The sequence below is a fragment of the Thermobia domestica genome, chromosome 13 (genome assembly GCF_964235325.1).
Source record: "Thermobia domestica chromosome 13, izTheDome1.hap1.1, whole genome shotgun sequence".
Lineage (NCBI taxonomy): Eukaryota > Metazoa > Arthropoda > Insecta > Zygentoma > Lepismatidae > Thermobia > Thermobia domestica.
Window position 1 is genome coordinate 32,247,455 of NC_137466.1, and position 16,527 is coordinate 32,263,981.

General features: G+C 33.9%; 1 protein-coding gene across 1 annotated transcript in view; it reads right to left on the reverse strand.

Moving 5' to 3' along the window:
* Positions 1–16,527, reverse strand: part of DCTN6-p27 (dynactin subunit 6) — an 81,500-nt gene that overhangs the window by 14,780 nt on the left and 50,193 nt on the right. The window contains exons 3-4 of the mRNA XM_081735596.1: positions 9,817–9,944; positions 8,083–8,225 (exon numbers count right to left, since the gene is read on the reverse strand). Of these exons, the coding sequence (XP_081591722.1) occupies positions 8,083–8,225; positions 9,817–9,944 (271 nt within the window). The remainder of the gene's footprint in view (positions 1–8,082; positions 8,226–9,816; positions 9,945–16,527) is intronic.

Below are 16,527 nucleotides of genomic sequence, written 5' to 3' on the forward strand. Positions count from 1 at the left end.
TGCGAAGGGCGTGCTCCTTACTGACTACCTGGAGGTTGAACACACTATCACGGGGGTCTATTATGTAGCCCTAATCCCTAAGTTACGCGAAGCAATCAAGGAAAAACGGTGTGGGATGTTGCAGCGAAAAGTGCTGTTCCACCAAGATAATGCTCCGGCCCACAAAAGCCATTTTAATGATGCCGCAATGTATGCTGCTGGTTTTGATGTGTTGGAACATACTCCCTACTCACCCGACCTTGCCCCTAGTGACTTTCATTTGTTCCCAAAGTTGAAGGAGCACCTCAAGGGGAAGAAGTTTTACTCAAATGCAGCTGTTATTGAAGCTTTGGAGGAATGGCTCACGGCTCAGCCAGAGACTTTCTTTGAAGCTGGCATAGTGGCTTTACAGCATAGGTGGAAGAAGTGCATTACTATGAAAAGAGACTTTTAGGAAAAATAATACTCCTTATATGTCAGGGACAATAATTATTGAACCACCCTCGTACATCTGACTATTCATGTTCTAAATTTCCATTTACGAGAAGTTATGAACATTTTGGGGGCGGAATCGTAATATTTTTTCTGAACATTATTGTAATAATTATGAACACTATTAACATTATTATATTGACTAAGTGCTGTAACCTGTAGATAATTATGTTATAATGACTTCGAAACGTGTTACTGGGCAAGTATAATGAATACACGAAAATGGATGATATACCCCATATTCTCACAAAGAAGTCTTGGTTAAGTATTAATATATAACAATTTTTGTTTGCTTTCTTTACTGCATACAGCTTCCGTAGTTTGGGAGTTATTTTAGATCACAAATGATAAGAAAGTGAATCATGGAAACAGGTGGAAAAAAGAAAGGAGCAACAGGAACAAATGAATTTAATTCTTACTTAAATTCTTCTTGCGTAAGCCACAAAAAATGAACACATTAAATAGCATAAATTGGGACATTCCTCCTCTCACTCATCAATCATGATTTACCATCCTATCATTTGTGACCTAAACTTACTTCCAAGCTAGTAATAGGTTACGGCACGAAAAGAGAACAGTCTTAAGATATCAACTGCGTTCCATTTTAATTTTTTGCTGCTAATTATTTCGAGATTATTCTGTTACCTTCATTGGGACATCTAAAGAGGTTATTTCCGATTTATGGTGACGAAATTACACACCTTGTGCAGCTCCGCAAAGCGGAAAGAGAAGGAAGCTCCCAGTCGTGTGGCCAACTTGAATCACTGACTGTGAGTGACAGGTGTGGTAAGTGCATATTGGGAAAAATGTCGCCGAAAATACGTGATTATTGGGTGGGTTACAAAAACTGCGCTTTCCGATGTGAACTATAGTTATAGTGTTATTATCAAACTATGCAAGGAGCGTGGATTCACTGCGTCCAAAAATGGCATATCACGGGTGTTTAAAGGGGCAGTTAAGGTAAGGCATGGGATCATTACTTTGGGGTAGAAACAAGTCAATCCCCGGCCAGCCACTAGCCGCACATGAGCTAGAATTCTGGAAGTTCGGGCTCTGGTCACCAGTGAGAATCCACCCACACAAAGGAGTATCACGAATCAGCTACAGACATCACTGAAGACAGTGCATACCATCATTCACCGCCATTTGTGGTTGGTAAGGCGACGGAAGGGGCGTGTTCATAAGCTCTTGCCAAACACATCCAGAAACGTCGCACCGACTGTCAAAAGCTGTATGAGCGGTACCTGGCTACAGAAAAGTGGAAGTTCGTTGTAAAACTGAACGAGGCATATGTTTATCTGGATAACTGTCACAAGCCACGTGTAATTTTTTATTGATCGATAGGTGTGAGGGCTTTCAATGATGGTTCACTGAGTGTAAGGGAAGTTTTGGCACAGGTTTCATGATCACTGCTGGATGCTCGTACCAGAGCAAGCTGACCATACATCGTGTAGCCAAAAATACGAAGGTGAATTCTGAATATTATCAGGCTAACGTACTGAAACCAGTTTATCGCCATTCCCCATCTCTACGGGAGGAACAAGAATCGTGTATGGTGCAACAAGACAAGGCGTCAAGTCACACATCTTGCTCAACCTGCCTTTTCCTCTCAACAAGTGGCAGCACAAACTGAATTCGTGCAATTCCATTGATAAACATTCAAGTGAAGTCCCCTGATGCGTCTTCAGCCTCCTGAAACGAGTCTTGTTTCACAGGAAACCCCGCACCGTTGAAGGATTATGGAAAGCCTGTCAGAAGTTGCGACTTGACATAACTATGCTGCGTGCCAGTCTCTTACAGTGGGAACTTCGCTGTCGGGCAATTTTCAGATGCAGGGCCACCAAACAGAGCATTCTCGATGGTAGCGACATGGTTTCTTTTAAAGTAAGTGCAGGTTGAAATCGTCACCATAGATCGGAAACAACTTTGGTAGAAATAATGATGATTTCAGAATTAAAATTACCTTAAAAATAAGACGTTGAATTCATTAAGGTAAGATTATTAACATTTCACATACTTTTACCTTTGGTGTTATATATCAAATTTAGCTTCTAAGTTAAATTCTCTGACGAAGGTGGCAGAATAAATAAGTTGCCAAAATTATTAGCAGAGATTCAACGTATTCGGCTTTTCAGTAGATAAGTAGGAAAAGTCAAATTTTTCATTCAGAAATAAATATACGCATGCTATATTTTCATAGAGTTTACGCTGCATTTTTGTTGAAACACGGTGGTTGGCCTTGATCACCGCTCCTGAACAGGTTGTAACTAAATAGCCAGCAATAATAATAATAATAATAATAATAATAATAATAATAATAATAATAATAATAATAATAATAATAATATCAGCAGAGAAGTTTCTAAAGTTGTTTAAGAAAGAGATGCAAATAATGTATGTACTTCACCAAGAAGCTTGCACCCATGTCACGAGTTTGTTTGTAAGGTCGCTTTGTAAATGCCGGTAGGTTTAGTTCAATGTATATGAAGAACTTACTCAGAAAAAAGGTCCCAAGCCTATAGCACGAGTTAAATAATAGCGAACTTGATGTGGAAGTTTTAGGAAGAATAACACCTGAAACAATCTTGCATGGACTGATCTTTTATCACAAAGCCCGAGAAACTGCCTTCTTAAACCTACTATCATCATCATAGGTTATATATATATATATATAGACTATAGACTATAAACGTCGCTATTTCAATTATTATAAGTTATATGAAATACAAATTATTATAACTTATGTGAAATACAATCTACTTTACTTGTACAATCTATTCCTTTCTAAACCATGCCTTTGAATGAAGATTTTGTTTCTGATGAGTGATAGGCTCTACAAAGCGAGCAAATCCCAGATTTTTTTCAGAAGGGTCACAGAATGATAAAGAATCATCAAAAAATTTCGTCTTCGACAACCTTTCTCTATACGATGGACAATGATGTCATTAATGTTATGAGACTTCTTTTTGGAAGATCCTGAGGACTTTATATACACATATTGCCTAGTTTCCAAATGATTTCGTATCATAGAAAACATGTAGACATCCAAGAGGATTACAATGTAAAAATAATAGGTTTTTCTGATTCTCATTGGCGCTTTTGATATGTTGGCAACGATGCTCGAGTGATAACCAGCTTGTGATTGTGCTCCTGAAATTATGTTATTTAAGTGGGTTTCCAGCAAAGTGTGTGCATGAAATGTGGCATATTACAACCACGTAAGTACTAATATTAAATAGAATAATAAGAATTCAGTATCTATCCAAAATTAACTAAAATAATGCAATTAACTCGTGTCTGGAATTCGCGAGGAATGTAAACAAACAAACGACAGTCGAAATCAGCGTTGCAAACCCTAAGTTAAGAATTATTGGAGCACAATCGAGAAATCAAAACTATCGTAGTTTTATAAAAATGAGTGTCTGTGGAAAATGTACAAAATCCATCTCCAGGTTGGACAAAGATATGAAAGTGAGATGTACTTCCTGTAATAATCTGTTTCATTCTAAATGCGCAAATTTGAAAGAGGATGATGTTAAATCAATACATAATTCTGAAAATCCGTGGCGATGTGATACATGTGTAAATATTCGGAGGAAAAGTGGTGGTGTTGATTCTTCTGCATCACCCAAAAATTCATGTCCTACATTATTAGAGGTGTATCAACTTTTATTGTCAATACAGGAGGAAATTAAGACAATAAAAAAGGAGAATAAAACAGTGGAAGTGGAACTCGGAAAATCGATTGAATTTATTCATGAGAAAATAGAAGAAAATAACAACATGCTAAGACAATACAATAGTGACCTTAAAAAGTGTGTTGAGCAAGTGGAACAAGTGAAAAGTGAAACTGTTAATTTAGTTAAGCAACTTGATGTGCTGGAGTCAAGAATTGAAGAGTTGGACCAATATGGTCGTAGGAATACACTGGAAGTGCATGGTATTCCAGTTGCGAATAACGAAAATGTTACCCAAATAATAAAAGATGTAGGTAATGCGCTTGATTGTAAGTTGGACACTTCTATGATAGATACTTGTCATAGATTAAGTTCTACAGCAGGTAACTCCATTCCAGGCATAATTGTAAAGTTTGTCCGGAGACAAGATAGGGACGCATTCCTTCAAAAACGAAAGGTAAAACGTAATCTTTCCTGTCGTGATATTGGATTGAAGGTCAATAACCCTATCTATGTCAATCCGAACCTTACTAGTTACAGGCGAAACTTGTTCAAGGAAGCAAGGAAGGTGAAGCTTGAAAATAATTATGAGTTTGTGTGGATAGACTGGGCTTGTAAGATTAAGCTTAGAAAATCAGCCAATGACAGACGCGTATATACATTGAATTCGATGGCAGATATACAAGCTCTCTCGCATAAGTAGACATGTTTAGTGAGTATGATTTATCTGTTTATTATCAAAATATGCGTAGTATTAATAACAAATCATGTGACTTGTATTTGGGAGTCTTGGCGGAGAATTATGATTTAATAGCTATTACAGAAACTTGGCTTACCAGTAATGTTTATGACAATGAAATATTAGATAACAGATATATCATCTATAGACAGGATAGGTTGGGGACTAGAGGAGGAGGTGTAATCTTAGCCATTAAAGACAAATATAATAGTTATTCTATTGATACTAGTATCGATGGCATTCAAATTGTTTGTACACGAATTGTAATACGAGCTGTTAGGATAATGGTTATTGTGCTTTATATACCTCCTGGTACAAGTATTGATACTTATCGAGAGTTGTATTCAAAAATAGAGTATTTATTTGTCAAATATAATGATAAAGTATTAATTATAGGTGACTTTAACATACCATCACTTATCGGCACTGCAACAAATTGGAATGCAAATGATATTTTCATCACAGAAATTAATAATTTTATATCATTGTTAGGGTTAACGAATGTGAATAATGTCTTAAATGTTAATCACAGAACACTTGATTTGGTTTTATGCGGCCGTGATGATGTAATTAAAGTCGAGTTATGTACCTCACCTCTGGTATCAGTTGATGTACATCACCCTCCGTTGGTATTTAATATTCCATGTAATTATAAGGATACCCGAAAGAGATGTGACGTCTCTTCTTATTATAATTATCGTAAGGCAGATTTTTGTGGTATCTATAGAGACTTAAAGAATCAAACATGGAATGACTTAAGAAACGTTAGGAATATAAATGACGCTTTAGATATTTTCTATGATACAGTATATAAAATTATTGAAGCACACGTACCCAAGTTTAACAATAGAAATAGAAGAAAATTTCCGCCTTGGTTCGATAATGAAATAATTAATGTTCTAAAAAGAAAAGAGTATCATAGGAGACGCAGAAAAACTTCAAATTATCATGACGAACAATATAATGAATTTCGTAGACATTCGAAAAAATTGATAAAAACTGCGTATAATAACTACATTAAATCTTATGAAGAAATAATCAAACACGACCCTAAAAAAATTTGGAATTTATTGAATAGTAAAAGAAAAAGAAAATCTAATATTTCTGTAATGCAATACAGGGATGATACATTAAATTCACCTCAAGAAATTGCAAATGGGTTCGCTAAGTATTTTGGCAGTGTTTATGATCCTAGTCCACCTACATATACTCTGAATGAAAATTATGAATCAGTTATAAGCTATAGTTTAGCAATAACACATGTTTCTAAAAATGAAATTCACCAATCAATAAAGCAATTAAAATCTAGCAGAAGTAGTGGCCCAGATGAACTTCCCACATATTTATTTAAAGGTTGTGCTGAACCTTTATTAGTTCCACTATGTTTGATATTCAATTTAATTTTGAAAACTCAATCCTTTCCGGATAAATGGAAGCTGAGTAAAATAACACCGATATTAAAAACGGGAAACTCTAAGAATATTGAAAATTATAGACCTATTGCGATAATTTCAGTTCCTTCAAAAATTTTCGAACAAATTTTATTTAACAGAATTTTCTCGCATGTCAAATCCTATATTTCACCTTTTCAGCATGGTTTTTACCCAGGACGCTCAACTTTGACCAATTTAACTTCTTTTTCTCAATTTATTGCAAGTTCTATAAATGATGGATATTACGTTGATGTAATTTATACGGATTTTCAAAAAGCATTTGATAAATTAAATCACACGGTTTTAATAAATAAGCTTCTGGCTATGGGGTTTTCAACCTCTTTGATAAATATTATGATCTCTTATTTGCGAGGTAGAACATATTTTGTCAATTATAATTTTGTAAAATCTTTTATTTACGTAGCTAATTCAGGTATACCACAAGGTTCAAACTTGGGCCCATTGCTATTTTCCTTATTCATTAATGATTTACCAAATGTTGTAAAATATAGTAATTGTTTATTATATGCCGACGACATGAAAATATTTAAAGCTATAAAAGTGAATAATGATCGACATGAACTACAAAGAGATATTAATAGTTGTCTGCAATGGTGTATCAGAAACAAATTATATTTTAACATAAAAAAATGTAATATTATAACGTTTTCAAATAAAATTAATTGTCCATCTTTTGAGTATAAGATTAATAGTGAAAAGTTAAAAAGAGTATATTCTGTTAATGACTTAGGTGTATTACTAGATCATAAGTTTACACTTAAATGTCACATAAATAAAATTATTGCAGAGTCGTACAGGGCACTAGGGTTTTTAATAAGGAGTACAAGAGACCTATATAATATCCAAGCTTTAAAACACCTCTTTATAGCGATGATTAGAAGTAAGTTGGAATACTGTTGTGCTCTTTGGGATCCTATTCACAAATTACAAGCAAATAACATAGAACGAGTCCAATTTAAATTTTTGAAACATCTTTATTTCAAATTGTATCACATATCAGCAACTAAAAATAAGATCTCGTATTCTTCTCTTTTAATTAAATTTGATATGCATTCTCTTTACAGTAGACGTTTCCTTATTCAGCAAACATACTTGTACAAGACAATAAACTCAGTAACAGATAATTGTAATTTGCTCCAATATATTAATTTCAATATACCAAAACAACCATTGCGTAAGAATTTAATATTTAACATAACGAGATCTCATATTACAATTCACCAGGACTCATTCATAGTTAGAGCTTGTAAGAATTTCAATCAGCTGGTTTCATCAGATTTGGATCTTGACTTCTCTTATCCTACCGCTGTATATTTGCGTATACTCAAAAATAATATTTTGAAAAGACATTATGTATGGATTAATTAAATAATTAAGAAGTGTTATCTCTATGACTTATCTCTACGAGTTAAACCTATGCTGGAGACTTTTTATTTTTCATATTATTCATATTTTTTCATATTCATTTTTTTTCATATTTTTCATTTTCTTTTAAATTTATACTACTAATATTTTGATTTGTTTTTATTATTTAACTTGTATTTTTCCTTGTTTACATGTATTTTTTTATTTCTTTCAGTATATAGATATATATGTATTTCATATGTAATTATGTGTGTATACATATGTTCCTCTGTAAATGGAGTTTGGCTCTGTAGAGGACTATTATAAATAAATAAATAAATAAATAAATATTCGAAGACTACAAAAGTATACATTATATCTGTTTATAGATTCTTACCGCTGGTCTTTCAGTTTGCAATCTTCGTTCACACTTTCTTCCATAGATAACTGTATTTTCGGGGACAACTTCTTTACACGTCAACTGACACATCGCTCCTATTACACAACCATTCGTCAGCTCCACTTCACGACTCACATAGCCTGTCAACAAACATAACCGAATTAAACAACATTAATTTACTTTAAACATGCTGCACTAATATAAAAATATTTTGATAATTTAAACAATGCTAAGCAGTACTTTATTAACTCAATTAAGTAATCAGGTTTACTAAGTTTTTTCACCTGACCTTTTACATATATATAAATTGTAAAACGTACCACAGACGTATAGTCCGATGAAGGAAAGGATACCACTAAATGGAAATGTCACTTTCAGTGTAACACGTATTCAGGTAATGATAAAGATTTACACATTACACAATTAATCTGCGCAATAATATTACAACTTAAGAAACACCTTTTGCAATTCATTGAAACCTAGATAATTTAACATAATAATAATAATAATAATAATATTTTGCTTAACAAAAAATGAATGTATGAAAACTGACAATAAATATACATAAATCAATAAATTGGTGAAACAAAGATAGGAGAAAAGTGGCGAAATGAAGTAACAGATAACAAGAACTTCAAGCAATGAATATTACTAAGACGTTCCTTCCCCTCCCTCTATTTTAGACTTCTCAAACTATGCTATGCATAAGCGTCGGAAGTCTTATAGAACGGCTTTGTTCCTCCGACTGTTGATAGGAATCAGAGCAAAAACGGTGAATACTGAGATGAAGTTTCTTGCAATCGATTCAGCATCTCAAAAATAAGTTCCATTTCTTCCATTATCCCTATAATCAAATTGGAACTGGTTTAAGTTAGCCACTTCCGGTTTCAACGTTTATCAACATTGAACGAAAACGGTAATATATATAGCGACAAATGCTTTTTTGCAAACGATTCAATATCCCAAGGCAATGTACCATGACTATCCCGAACGCTCTAGTAAAATTGGAAGTAATTTAAATTTAATATTACTTCCAGTTTCAATACTGATTTCCACAGAACAAAAATGGTAAGAGAGATCGAGATGCTGTCTTCTACAATCGATTCAACATACGAAGAATAGATCCCATCATCTCCATTATTCCTCTATTCAAACCGGAAGTGGTCCAAATTATTTCCGGTTTCAACATTTATCGTCAGAGAACAAAAATTGCAATATATTTCGAAAGCGGTTTCTTGCAATCGAGTCAGAGTGTTAATAGAACATGCCATCACAACCCGCTACACACTACCAAAACCAGAAGTGGTTGTAATTTATTTCTATTTCCGGTTTCAATACTGATTTTCATAGAGCAAAAATGGTAAGAGATATCGGGATGCAGTCTTTTCCAATCGATTCAACTTAACAAGGGTACGTTTTAATCTCCTTTTTTTTTTTTTTTTTATATCTACTAAAACCGGAAATGATTCTAATTCTGGTTTCTACTTTTACCGGTTTTAACCAAAGAACAAAAGCAGCAAGGCATAGCGAATAATGGCTTTCTGATATGGATTCAGCGTGCGAGGTCTATTTTTGAAGTTATTGCTCAATTGCAATCAGCGTAGTTACATTTGAAGTTTGAATATTTAATTTTTATAGTTTGGAAGTCTACCGTAGCTCTACACTGTGAAACGAAACTCACTTGTTTTAAAACTAAATAGGATAATGACAAAGTTAGACTTTGTGACTCACATTTTGATTCTAGAATATTGTTGTCTCCTATCTTTAAAGCTTCACAATGACTATCCACTTCGAACACATTGTTCGCACCAATTATCATTACTGGGGTTGTTGACGGAGGCTCTGATCCTTCAGGAAGCCTGAAAAGTAAATAATAAATTAATCATCTATTCTATCAATTAGTTTTTATCATCCTTTAAGTATAAAATCTAAACGGATCTAACCCGTACACAAACAAACTATATCGTATACAAGACAAAACTGCTTATTATGAGTAAAACAGTAATTTCTTTCTGTAAAAACGCGTCAACTAAAATTAATCATAACGCTGATTAGTACACAAGACCTTCCTCAAGTGCGGAAATGTACATGTACTATAATAAATTAAGCCCATATATTTTTGGTCTGTAGAACACCTAGGACAGTCCATGTGTTTATTTAAAATTTTGGAAGCACTAATTGGTTTACTTTCTAGATTTCCAATACTGTATTTGTAATTCACGAAAATTTTAAGCAGTAGGTTTTGAGAAGAGATCAAAAATTTAAAATTATTTACCAGCTACTTACCGGGTATTCAACCCTTCCCTATTGAAGAGAAAGTCATATGAACCTACCGCACTAGTTGGTAGGTTTACTTTCCAATTATTAAAAACAAATTAATTAATAATAATACCCAAAAATATTAAATGTATGTCGTACTTCAAACATGAACCGTCTTCCCCTGTATTCCGAAGCAGTATAACTATAATCATCAAGTTTCGGTTTGCGCTGACATCTTTGTCGGTAACTCTTAAGTACTACTAAACTGGAGTCACATATGGAAGTTTCTGCATACCTGTGGAATCTATCTATCTATCTATCTTTAGCTGCTAGGGGTCTAAAAAGGACGAAACAATAGATATATTCTAAATTTTCTAACTTTGATTTATTTGCTCTTCTCTATACTATATTGACTAAATCTTGATCTGAAGAAATGCGTGAAACAATAAAACTATGAATATGCTATTGCCATCAACACGTTTTGTTCTAATTTAGTTTTCGGAATGTCATGATATTTTTCCTAAAATATCACTATTTTTACAGAAATTACTTTTGATGTCACCGTTTTACAAAGAAATAAGTATAAAAAGCTTTATCGACCCTATTATCTATTCACAAATAAATATTTTGTTGTTTTTTAAGAAACAAAATGTATTTTGTTCATTACATACCACCAAGGCATCTTTCTGTGAGGCGAAAAAGTCGAAGGACAAAAAAGTTTATATTTTCCAATAAATTTTGTTGAGAGTGGTAAAGGACTGTGAGAAACATCGTTATAGAAAGTTTCGTTAATTAATTTTAATAAATAACATATTTATACATATCTATAATTTTGAGGGGTTTAAACGGGACGAAATGTTTCCAATAATTTGAATTTTTTTAAAATAACATCAATATTTTACATCTTATTGCAATGAATCTGACATAATTCAATCTAAGTAGCATAAGAAACGTTTTCCCGAGATGTGTCAGTAATTAGATAGAAATAACGTTGATCGATATGACGATATTTTTTATGGTCAAGGGGTTTTTTCGGGACGATTTTTGGTTATTTCCAGGTATCCAACTCTCAACAGAATGTGTAAGAAAATGTCGGCAACTGTGAGCGTATTCTTTAAAACGTCTCTTCTCAAGCATTTTTCATTCCATAAACTATTCTGTTTAAACAGTTCACAGAAATTAGGATGGAAAATTGACAAAAACAGTGTCTACCAACATTTCAGATAGAATATCATCTCCATACACAATTGCTTCGGAGAAAGTCGCATCACCGTTCGCTCATAACGAACGCTATTGAGAAGGGGGAAGTATGTAGAGGAGGAGGCCTCCCCACGTGCGCCACGCAGGGCAGCTCAATAGTTGATTGACACCTGAAGTTCCTTTATAGCTGTTTTCTTCCGCTGGTTATAAAGCAGTAAAGCGAACAAGAAAGACTGGTTACAGATTTCAATAACAATTGTATAGGCTGTGCTCTACACAAACATATTTAAAGCTGAGAAAATATGTAGAAGCCCTAGACTAAAAGACACACACCATTTGAAATATTATAATATATAACTACAATACATGTATATAGAATAAGAAATACATGTTACTCAGTGATAATTAAATAATCCAATGTAACACCACTCTACAATATATCCCATATTTTCAGGAACACCATCAATAAGACCGTTATATTACTGTTTTATTTATGGTTTAGTGTCTCACTGGTAATTACACTGAAAGGAGAGGTTCCGACTTCATCTGATCGCATGCAGTTTTTTATATGGTTTCTTGCCTTTCACTCCTTACATTGTGTCGTTTATTATTATTATTATTATTATTATTATTATTATTATTATTATTATTATTATTATATTATTATTATTATTATTATTATTATTATTACATTATTTGTGAGTTGAGTTGATTTTGAGTTTTACGTCCGTTTCAGCAACTAAGCTGTATGAGAAGTGGACGTACTGATTAACGTAGAATCCGAAACACATGAGCTCCTACTGGGAATCGAACCCAGGTATCCCACGCCAAAGACGCGTACGCTAATCGCTTAGGTATGTAGATACTCATAATAATAATAATAATAATAATAATAATAATAATAATAATAATAATAATAATAATAATAATAATAATAATAATAATAATAATAATAATAATAATGTTTAAATTAAAAGACAAATTCTGACCAAAGCATATATTAACTAATAAATAATAGTATTACAGTTTCGGCAAATTAGTTTTCCGAAACTGTAACGCTATTATTTATTAGTCAATATATGCTTTGGCCAGAATGTCTCTTTTAATTTATACAAGAAGTTCGAAAGCTAGAATGAGTGGTATTCAAATAATATAGTTAATAACATCAAGAAATTTTGAAAACAATAATTTAGGGAGAAAATAGTTTTTGTGGTGGTAAATTGAAGAAATGAAATTAACACTAAAAGCATTTGCGAGATTAAATGTTTTTATAAACTAAACTACTTCCCTGATATTCGAGAAAACCGCACTCAATGTTTCTAATTTCTTCATTTTACCTTCTCAAAAATAGTTTCTTCTTTGCAATGCATTTTATAAAAACTTTGCTTTGTTATAATTTCAGCATCATCTTTACCAAAGGATTTACCAATGAATAAATGAGTTTATATATGACCTCTTTCTAGTACCGAAGCTATACGTTGCTTGAAAACAGTAATGGTTTTAGATTTTCCCTCAGGGGTGAGGATTTTAATACACTAGGTGTGAAAAGTAATATTGTTGAAATGGTAGGAAATCCACATTTAACATGCCCAGGAGGAATTCAATATCTCCAAGGGGCTCCCTGTCTCTCTCTGAAATAATCACTGCTTGAAAATGAAATCTCTGAGTTTAGTGCCACAAAATTATGCTCCAAGGCTGAAGGATATGGTAGCGAATGAAACAAACAAATGATGGTAAAATCTTGGCGATATAAAAAGCGGGTGGTAATGAAAGATCTTCGAGAAAACCCGTGCACATAGTTTTCATTCTCAATGAAACCGGCTTGGCGAGAACCAGGACCGAAGCTGGGGCCACATATCCTAAGAAGTAGGTTGGTGCTCTATCACTGAGCCACCGAGGTTTTCGTATAAGTGAATCCATACCTTAAGATCGAATCAGATCTACGCTAATGAGTTCAAATTTTAAAGCTGATCAAGAATCGAACTCGGAGCCTCTTACATCACGCTCGCTAACCACTAGAACAGAGCGGGGACTGTAGGGGGTGAAATACAGGGACCTGATCCCTATTAATTGTAACTTCCTGAAGTTAGCTCCCCTCTCATCACAAATATGTATTCCAAATATTATACTTTATTCCTTTTAAGTCATTTTTAGTACTCAAACAGCATGTTCCCTAAAAATCTCGAAATCTAATTTTGTAAAACAAACACAGGGGTGGATCCAGGATAGCGATCGGGGGAAGAATAGGATTTAAAAAAAATAAAACCCATGACAAAGTTGTAGCTCTTTATTTTTTTAAAAACTTTGTATTATAATTGTAAAATAAAACCTAAAATACGTAAGTCTTCAATTGCAGGAGTTAAATGAATCAATACATCTCAATAAATTACTTGCATTGGAGTTCTTGCTCAGAAAATGCCCACTTTCGAAAATGTAGGTGGCCGCTTCTCCTCTTTCTTTTCAAGATGCAATATTTTGAGCTATCCGTTCCTTCTCAAAACTGATTTCTGCTTCTTGTTAACAATTAGTAAATAGTAAGCTATAAACCCATTTGTCCGCAATTGTTTGCCAATACTCCTGTTTTAGAAAGTCCAGTTTGACAGTACAGAAAGTCAATAAACGTAATGGTTCTGGCATTTTACATGCAAGTGCAATTGAAAATACAAAGAAGGAAGCAATATAACTAGCGTATGAATAGAAATTAAAGTTAATGATTCAAGAAGAATTCGTATTCTTATTATTATTCTTATTCTACTGCTACTACTGTTATTTATTATTATTATTAGTAGTAGTAGTAGTAGTAGTAGTAGTAGTAGTAGTAGTAGTAGTAGTAGTAGTAGTAGTAGTAGTAGTAGTAGTAGTAGTAGTAGTAGTAGTAGTAGTAGTAGTAGTAGTAGTAGTAGTAGTAGTAGTAGTAGTAGTAGTAGTAGTAGTAGTAGTAGTAGTAGTAGTAGTAGTAGTAGTAGTAGTAGTAGTAGTAGTAGTAGTAGTAGTAGTAGTAGTAGTAGTAGTAGTAGTAGTAGTAGTAGTAGTAGTAGTAGTAGTAGTAGTAGTAGTAGTAGTAGTAGTAGTAGTAGTAGTAGTAGTAGTAGTAGTAGTAGTAGTAGTAGTAGTAGTAGTAGTAGTAGTAGTAGTAGTAGTAGTAGTAGTAGTAGTAGAAGTAGTAGTAGTAATCCATCAGTATCAACGTTTAAACAAGTCAACATGTACGGCAGTGCATGGCAGCCAAGTTCCGCGAAGAAAATGAAAACTGGCCTGCACCTGCCGTAAGCATATTATACACGAACAAGAGTTTTGGGTACAATCACCGATTTCGAGGCTCTGTAAAACCGATTCTAGTGACGAGAAGAAACATGAAATATAGAATTTAAGGAGATATCCGAGAGATGTGCTCATATACCAATTCTCACATTCCTACCTTCAACCTTCGAGTACTGGACCCCTAAAATATGCAGTTTTCAGGCTCATTGACTCACTGACTCACTCATCAAATTAATTAGGTACTTCCCAATGAGACAGAGACGTGAAACTTAGCACAAAGGTACTTTATAATGACCTGAGTATAGAAAAAGTCCAAAATCTGATGAATGTGCTATGGGAAATTTTTCATGGGCAAAAAACTGTCCTTAGTTAAGCAAGAAATCGTTTCACTCACTCACTCATCAAATTGATAAGGTACTCCCCAATGATCCAATATGCTACAATTAAGATATACGATATTGACATGGTGAACTACAAAAAGAAGTGAAATATGAACAAAAATACCAGAGGTACAAAAAGTGCAGCCAAGTTCGTCAGCCTCAAAAAGTGTTGAGATGAGAATGGATGAACCAAGTTCCTTGGCCCTGCATCTGAAACGAACATTGGAATTTGGCGCGGGATAGTGGTGGTGGGCGTGGTGGGTTTGGAACCACCACCAACCTTAGGAATATCAACTCCGCTAAGGCGCTAAGGCACATATACAGTATACTGCAGTAAGATTGGTGGTTCGAAACCCAGATAGGGAAAACTTATATTCCTTCACGAAGTGTCACGGTAAATGATGTTAACGAGCCTTAGGGATGGTGTTTGTGAGCGTGGTGGATGTGGGGGTCACCATTAGCCTTATGGCTGAAATGTCCCGCCGTGAAACTAGAAACAGACATCTTAATGTATTCGAATATGTTAGACATATTGCAGATGCAGTCAGGAACGGCGCGAGAAACCTTTGATGGGGTGGGCGGAAAGAGGCGGAACTAGTTGCGGGTGGGCGGACAATGAAAATGAGAACTGGGCAATGTAGACAATTTTTTGACAATAATTAAGTTTCAATTTTTATACTCTTTAGTTAGCTAAGGCTCAGACCGAAATAGGGAAGGAACAAGGATGTGGAAAACAGCTGTCTTGGCCTTATAGAAGTACGATTCCAGCATTTGTTTGGTGGGACTGAAGAAAAGCAGGACTTAGGATGGTCTGCGGGAGTTCGTGGCTATATACTCGACCTACCGAATTTCGCGTGCTAGACATACTGTATATCGGTATACTTAGTGATGGGCAGATTCCCGGGGATATATTTTTCTGGAATATTCCTTGGGAGTTTCCCCGGGAAGATTCCCAAAAATGGGAATATTCCGGGAATTTATGTGCAAACACAAAGAAAAGTGTATTCTATTACTATATTATGATTTCAAAATAAAATTCTTTTTTTTTTTTACCAGAGTATATTTATTACTATTGTCTCCAGAAGATTCTTTAAAACGTATATTTTGAACGGTATTATGTTATTTTATTATATTTATATAGAGGGTACGCATATCTTAAATGTATTACTTACAATATGTCTTATGCGAGTATTCTGTTGGAAAAAACATTTGGTATAGAAAGCCCACATACTTTTACACCTCTAAGCAGTTTAAATTTACATATTAGTGAATTTTCTAAACTTGACCCTAGTACTGATAGGTTAGGTAACTGCTAGAAAACATACGTAGTCTTTCGAAAAAT